General features: G+C 36.4%; 1 protein-coding gene across 1 annotated transcript in view; it reads right to left on the bottom strand.

Annotated features, from left to right (window-relative positions):
* Positions 1-21: 21 nt before the first annotated feature.
* GDA (guanine deaminase) overlaps positions 22-8,416 on the bottom strand; it is a 13,627-nt gene continuing 5,232 nt past the window's right edge. Inside the window, exons 4-8 of the mRNA XM_010175145.1 lie at positions 7,675-7,780; positions 4,887-4,914; positions 3,390-3,497; positions 2,209-2,316; positions 22-123 (exon numbers count right to left, since the gene is read on the bottom strand). Coding sequence (XP_010173447.1) covers positions 22-123; positions 2,209-2,316; positions 3,390-3,497; positions 4,887-4,914; positions 7,675-7,780 — 452 coding nt within the window. The remainder of the gene's footprint in view (positions 124-2,208; positions 2,317-3,389; positions 3,498-4,886; positions 4,915-7,674; positions 7,781-8,416) is intronic.

The raw sequence follows: 8,416 nt of genomic DNA, 5'->3' as shown, positions 1-8,416 counted from the left end.
TTTTTTTTTTTTTTTTTAAACTTACGAAAAATTTGAATTGGGGCAATGTGAAATTGCAGCTCCACGAAGACTAAAAAGTTTCAGCTCTTCTTCAGAAAGATAACAGGCATGAGCCATCAATGTCTAAAGAAAAACAGAATCATCACTTTACTCAATACCGCATTTACTTCAGTGCCTCTGATTTTTGCTGCCCTCTCTTTAATAGCCAAAAGGATACCTGCTACCAGAAAGGGAACTTAATGCAAAGCTCTTGAAAATAACAGGGGAGAAACTCTCATTAACTTCAGTATGCCTAACATACCACTCCCTCAGCATTTTTTCATTTATTAATCTAAGAATACAGGGTGCTGACTCTTGCAGTGACTACTATGATCTAAGAGCTTCAAGGAACAAGAGCAAGAATTCCCCAGTTGCCCTAGCACTGTTGTAACCTTATGGTTTATATTTCCTAGCTAACACAGAGACTAAGTACTGGGGCTAGGAGTATATCAGATATATTGGCAGATGTACATAGTCTTAGCATGTTTCCCTTTGTCTCTCTAAAGGTTTGCACCAGGTAGATATATATCTCTGTAATCTTCTTCAATTAAAACAATTTGTTATGCAACTGATTAATTGCTTTTCTTTATTGGCTTACATAACTGACTTTAAAAAATAAGCTCACAAGCAGTATACACAAAACACAGAAGTATAGGATAGTATCATTTAATGGGACATAAACCAATTATTCCCAGACAAATCTACTTGGAATTAACTCGTATGCCAAATGCCCACTCAAAGAGAAGAGCAAGAGCTCTGTTAGGCATTGCAATCTGCTGATAAAAATGAGAACAGCACAGGGACTCTTTCCACTGAGCATGTCCTAATAGCATGGTACCCTCGCCATCTTTACGCATCAAGCTCAAATTAAATTGAAAATGCAATTAAAATAGCCACATCTTAAGTTAGGGATGTAGATGTGGTAGTTGCTGAACCATATCTCTGCTGATCTCTACTTTTTAAAAAGAAGGAAATATTTCAGCCACAGCTCTGAAAAACATACTTTTAAAACACAAAAAGAATTTAATTTGGTGTCTTAGTTTGGTGGTTCAGGAGGGGGGAATGTCTGCAGTTTTGTTATGCCTGTGTTTAATAAAATGCTTCCCCAAACAACCAGGAGCTTGGCACCAGAAGGATCCTGATTTTCAGTGACCGTTTTCAGTGCTGTGCATATAAAAGTCTGACGGAATTAAGACCTATATTTTTGTAGCACTAATATTCTCTTTAGTACACTGAAGTAACAAATCAGCATGCATAGGACCGTGCAAGAAAACAAAAGTTAATACTGTGTACATATTTAAGAAGTCCACATTGATTTTTGAGGTAAAAAGGACTGTAAATAATTAATTTACTGGGGTACATTTTCGAAGACAGAAATGGGAGTTCAACAGCTAATTCCCAGCGTGTTCCCAGCTCCCTTCTGTGCCTCTGAAAATTCTCTCCTAAAATTTTAAATCAATTTGACTGATGTTTAAGCACTCTGACTGTAGTTACGCTGTTCATATTCAGTCTTGCATTCATTCTCCCCTATCTAATAAGGTGTGCCCTGGCACTCTTAGTGTGGGCTGGTATCAGATCTGCTTGCATTTACCTCACCAGCATAAAGCTTGAATGAATTTCAACTCTTCAGGCCACTGTGCCCCTCAATACTTGGTAAAATCAACTAATGAGATGAGAGTGCTTTTGGATAGTCAGAACAGTAAAGCATACCTGTCTGTACCTGAGGTTCACACACAGAACACAACAGAACAAGCTGCTTTTCTGTAGGATGAAGTTGGTCTTATCATAACACCATAGAACAAACCTTCAGGTAAGAATACTGTAATACAAGGATAACTGGGTACTGCCCAAGAACTACCAGCTCCAACAACACCAGCTTTACCTAGTCTCCTTCTGATCCCACTGCCCCAATTCTCTTTGGAGCCCTTGGAAAATGGATCAGGAAGCATAAAATTCTTTATTGTTTATCTCCCCTAAAATGCTTAGGAAAAGTCTGGGCATGAATAAAGTTCCAATACCTTGACCAACACCTGTGCAACAGAGAACCAATTTACTTTTCCCCCAGGTATCACTAAACAACACAAACTTTTCAGTTAACCATACAGTTTACCATCATATTCTCTACATGAATAAATCTAAGCTATGCTGTGGAAGTTTTTATGCAGCTACCTTGCTAGTAAGCAGCTTGTTTTTATCATACAATTCAGTGTAATTCTGGTAGGCAGGAAACATATTCTCCACAAGCTTGAGTTCTTCTTCATTCTCACTTATGTGACTCTGCAATAAGAATATATATATATATATATATATATACACATTAATGAGTGCTTTAAATAGCATTAAACCTGATGTTACAACCTTCTGAGCAACCTACTTGTGCTAAACATATAATGAAATAAACTAGTATTTGTAAAGCCTACAGTTAGATCTAGTCCTTGAGTTTCTCTCTTCATTGGAGAGGTTCCTGAGACCTGAAAGAGTAGCTCCACTTATTCCTTTAGAAGTGATATGAGATGGTATGCCTGGATAGCCCATCCCAGTAGATCCCAGTGGTGACATAACGGCCCACTTGGTATTTGGCAAATGTTAAAATAATAAATAAAATAATACCTATGACTGTGAGTTAAAAGAGAGAACTAGCCTACCACAGAGTGGACACTGGGATCAGGCAGCTGCTCCATGTATCTTCAGATACGCTGATTAATTCCTGCTCTCAGATAAAAATACGATCCTCCTGTACTCCCATTGGAGCATATATTTTCAAAATGCCCACTTTGTAATGACAAAAATCTGAATGTAGTGTAGCTTTAAAACAGTATAAGTTTATAACTTTGCAGCCAAAAAATAAACATTTCAAAGTTTCAACAGACCTCTAAGCTTTAAAATATGTCTTTTTTAAACAAAGAAACTTCATCACAGTGGAAATCCTACAGCTATGTTAATAATTTTAAATGAGATAAAAATATGAGTAATTCTTTTACCTACTGAAATCTGCTCCGTACAGAAACAGCAGGAGGCAGAGAGACTGACATAACAGCCTTGCATTAGGGAGAGCAACCTTCGCAGCCCAAGGGTTGCTCTAACCTACGATGCTGAGTGCCAGTCTCCTAGTGACCATGCGCTGGAGCTTGCTGAATTGAACATCTTTACAGCTAAGAGCCTTCTCATTTCCTGTGTAGGTCACAGTGTTCTTGCAGAGTACCACTAATAATTTTAGAGGAATTTAAAAGACAGGCTCCAAGGTAAGAATGTGGTATAAGTTTTTTTCTGAAATTATGAAAAATCCCTGGTCTGTATGTATGTTATCTATCCAAACTATTTAAATTGTAAACTGAGCTCTCAGAGCTTACCTGCACATGGAGATCGCGAGCCTGTGCTATCTCGCCGAGTGCACACAGCAAATCCTCTGTGCAGGAAGGGCCAAAGCGGGGCGTTATTATAGGCTGTACCCTTGGATACTGAAAATATTAAAAAGACATGCTTGGGATTCTACATCTATATATCAGTAAACATAACCAAGACAAGTATTTACAAAGCACTTACATTTTGTCTGCTTCGCTTATTCCTTACTGCATCCTTGCCAGCTCAAATTAAGTCGTACAGTCATTTCTTTATTTTTATGAGAAATTTCACCACAGAAATAATCAAAGGTTTTTCCTGAAAATAGTTTTAATGAACCTTAGTAAAGAATCTATTTTCATTATAACTCTTTCATTGAGTCACTGAGGTTTTACCAGACTTCAGGAGAAGCACTGGATACTTTTTGCTATTTGCTGACAGTCCAGTAAGCATTACGAGAAGTTAAGTCAGATGAATGACCAGATGTTTTTCTGAGTCCTGCTTCTGTGAATATCAAAGACATAATGATCCAAAACTGCAGAGTTCGGTAAAATCAAAGCCTTTTTCTTGTTCCATCTTCTCCACTCATGATAGCAACAAGCTATTCCCTAGACAGGATGATTAGTGGTAGCACCAGATATACTACGTAGTAGGAAACAGTGGAGAAGACACCAACACTAGAGCTACAGATATTTACTTTACACCTTGCACTTCTGGATTAAAATTTTTATTAAAAATGGACAATGGCATTACAACTCTGCCTTCAGTCACAGGCAATAGTTGTGCACACAGCACCACTAAGACTTTATATGGTAACTTGTTTTGCACTTTCTTATACCATCTCCCAGATACAAGATGCTCAGGACTTCTGCAGATTAGCCAATTTACTCTACTAATACCTGTGATTTAAGCATTAAACTCTAGGCATCTGTTCTTGATTATTTTGAGATATAAATGTCAAAAATGAAGCCACTGAACACAAAAGGCTGATAAGAAAAGTACCCTTGCTTGTAATATTGGAGTGCAAACCTTTACCTTTACCTCAGGAGTGTAAACCTGAATTTCTTTAGAAACACATTGGAAGATATGTGCTGACCCAAAATACTATCTGGTAATGCATTAGTAACTGTACTGTAAAAACACTGATTTCTGCTGGTGATAACTTCTTTTACTAATCTATTTATATACTACATAGTGATCGACTGACTTCTCTTTAACAGAAAATGGTCCTTTCTAGGAAGCTGAATATACTAAAGTCGAAAGAGAATACTCACAAAACATTAGTTTGCTGTGCTCTGACCACACAAAACTGAATATACTGTGCTATAAGTCCATTTCTCAACAACATGGCCAGCAGAACATTCTTTGGACTAATGATATGTCTACTACAGAGAAAGAAGTGTATTTATTGATTTGTCACTTCGCCAGCAGAGTTTGTCAGCAGGATTAACTGTTTCAAACAGCATCTTCTGAATACAGAAGTGAACACAAAGGAGAAATCTACTTACTTTCTTTTCCAGTAGCTCTTTAACAAACCTGAAAAAAAGTAGAAAACAATCTGTTATAAATCTGTCATCTGTGTTATAAATTATGAAAAATAAGGAAAATATTTACTTAGATATCCTATTAAGCATTTCAGACATAGATTTTTTTTTTTATAGAAAGCTGGGCCAGATTCTCAGATGAAATAAAAAGAAGCAACACAACGAAGTCAGGATAGTTACACCAAATTATGCTAATTGTGAACCTGACCCTGCATATGCAGAGTATTTTTCATTTGCAATAATTAACATTAGACACATAGTAATTACTCTGAATTCTCACTGAAAATCAAATACATGTTACATTAAATCCATTGACAACAGCATTATAAGCTACAGCTGCAACATTAGAAGAAAAAAAAAAACAACTTAAATTTTTCTGTTCATGAATTTAAATTACAGCATTAAATATATTCTAAATAAATATATTATTTAAAATCCTATTTTTAAAAGATGCTGCAATATTTCATACCTCACAGAAGTTCCGTAAGTCCTCATTCACTTAAAGGACCCTTGATTTTCTGAAAATGCTTATATTAACGATAGCATATAGATTATCTACCTTATGGAAAACACAGTATAGATTTGCTTACTTCATTAAATAAAAGAAGTTACCTCAGGGACCCCTACAAAAACCACCAAGCAGTGAATATGAATAACGCAGATGAGCAAATAAAACTTCCTCCGACTTTGCAGGGAAGAAATTCTTCGAAAACTCATCTGCACAATGTATGCAAACCATTTCTAAAAGCCAGTTTGAGATGGATTCTGGACAGGATCTCTGTGAATTTTTATGTTCATATTCAGAAAAGCCTGTAATTCTGGTCACAACAAACACTGAATCAAATTTGTCAAATATATTCAGATGGAAAAGAAAATAATGCTGGATGCTAGATTCACAACACTGAAGCTGGTGCCAGATCAACAGCTGGAAGTGAGAGACCTAAGCTAAACTTCTGCAATGACCAAAGGTGTTTGAGTCCACCATTGTCTAACTCTGAGAGCCAAAATGCAATGTGAATCAGGTATTGTCTCTCTCTCTCTCTCCTCTTACTGATTCACATGATATAAGAATAAAATATTCACTGGAACAGAAACTGAAACACAAGCATAAATTTCAGGTTATAATCCAAAACCTCCACATGGCTGTTTTCATTCTTTTTCACATTCTTTGAACAGTGTCAGCACTGTTTCAAAACTGAAATACCTTTCTCCAAATACCCTGTACTTTGTTGGCTTATGTACTTCTCTATGAGGAAAGAAGTTCAAGTTCAAACTACTGTCTTCTGAAGCAGAACAGATTTTAACATAGATCTTCCTCTTTCCAGGTGACTACAACTATTAGTAGCAAGTTCTTGACTTGAACTTAGATTTAATATATGAAGCACTTGGAATTGCATATTATTTCTATGCATACAATATAAATATTTCTGGAGTTTATCTGAACTGAAATCAACATAATACATTTTCTGACAGATCACATTTCTTAGGTTCTTCAAAAAAAAAAGAAAAAAAAGAAAAAAAAAAGGTTGGCCTCTTAAAGGAAGAGCTGTTTCATCCTTTTGCAATTGCATTGCTGGGACTCAGGCCTGATGAGGTAAGTACTCCTGATCCATGTTAACAAGCACATAGCTCTCTTCTCTAGACAGCTCTGGGATACTTGTGGCACTCTCTTGTCCAGAGCTGAGAAACACTTATTAACACAATTACATGAGACATAAGATAGGTATCAAAAAGAAAGCTGTTTAGATCATTTTGAAGCTTTAAAAAATATCAGAACTGAAAGTTCTGTCACTTTCAGTATCATTCAGCAAGACTCATGCTTTATTGTGAAAACTGGGGATTTATGTGATGGAGAACAAATATTAGTAGAGTGCAAATGACTAATACTATATGTTTTTAAAATGTCTTTAAATATAAGCACCATTAGAAATCCATGATAATTTCTAACTTTTACTGGCATTCTTCTAGCATGATTTGCAAAAATAAGGTAGCAACTTCACTTTAAGTGCCATAACATGTTTATATTACTGTTACTTATTTTCTCTTTCAGCATGATATTTGAAACACTTATACAAGTAATAAATAGTGTCGTGAGAAAAGCTGTATGTCTGCTTAAGCATTTTCTGCGCAGGGATGCAAATGACAAAGGAAACCTAAGACAGCAGGATGCCATACTCCAGTCCTGGGTCTCCTCCACCATGGACATCGCCTTGATTTGATTCGCCTTCATTCTCTCAGCTGCAAGTTAGAGTAATGTCAGTAGTGCTATGTTGGAGGAGAGGAGAACCACAGCATGTTTAAATGGAGTATATGAAAGGTGACTCTTACAACTTGAAAAAAGCTTTATCCTAAATGGGGGAAGGAAATAGCTCAGAAGTTAATGGAGATAAAGGAACTGATTGACACCCCACCATGCTCTGTCAGGTCACATCAACTCCACACACAGACCTGTGAAGGAAGAAAAAAAAAAAGAGGAGGCAGAAAACAGACAACAACATATGCATACTCTCTCCAAACTCTAGAGCTGTTGCATCTCCCTTCTTTGGAAGAGCTACAGAGAAACCACTTAGGCTGTACAGTGACTGGGTAGGCAGGAATTGCCAGAACCGTAGGAAACAACACTGTCAGAAGAAAAAAACCTATTTCTAATAAATGTACACCTGTAACTTCTTAGTTAGCTTCACATTCACTTTTCAGATGTACAAAAAAGGTCTTATTGTTAAAGGTTGCATCATCAATTTAATCATCTTACCTTTCTGTCTCTTGGACAGAGTCAGCAGTACTCTCTTTGTATTGTGGCACACTGTCATTCATATCCATGCACACTTTTCCAACAAATGCTCGTTGGCCAAATTTATCTGTTGAGATGTGTAAAAATATAAAATTCAGAATCACTGGGTCTCAAAAACTGCTATCAAAGCATGTACTGAAATCAAAATAGCAATTTCCACCCCAGCTAGCTTAATTTAGGGTGAACAGAATTTATGCTCTAGTCTTTAAATTGGGACCATCCATGTGACTTTTAAGCCAAAAAGGAAAGAGGAAAAAAAAAACAATATTGAAATATTTCTTGTCTTCCATATCAGTACCCAACTCTACAAATGCAATAAGTGAGGACGAGATTACAGTAGTTCAAGCACAACCAGAATTCATAATGATAGTACATGAAGAAGACTGTTGTGAAGTAGGTGAGAAACAAAAGTATCAAAGTACAGTAGCTGTAGTAGATTATTGCCCTGAGCTGAGAAAAGGCACAAAGATGTCAGCAAACCACCTCTCCTTAAGAGAAAGGAATGAGGTTCCTAACATGCTTCCCACATGCAGTTTTATGGAGAAAATTACCAAAGCTACTTCTAGTCTCTTTTGAGATTTATCTATGCTGGGACTCAGAACTCATGTGTAAGACTTAGAAGCAATGCATATAATATTACATTCTAAGCATTTAAACGTGTTTCTAAATTAGATCTCTTTTGTCCACTTTTACTGTCAGAGTT

The sequence above is a fragment of the Antrostomus carolinensis genome, unplaced genomic scaffold (genome assembly GCF_000700745.2).
Source record: "Antrostomus carolinensis isolate BGI_N321 unplaced genomic scaffold, ASM70074v2 scaffold47359, whole genome shotgun sequence".
Lineage (NCBI taxonomy): Eukaryota > Metazoa > Chordata > Aves > Caprimulgiformes > Caprimulgidae > Antrostomus > Antrostomus carolinensis.
This window is presented reverse-complemented; position numbering and strand designations above follow the sequence as displayed.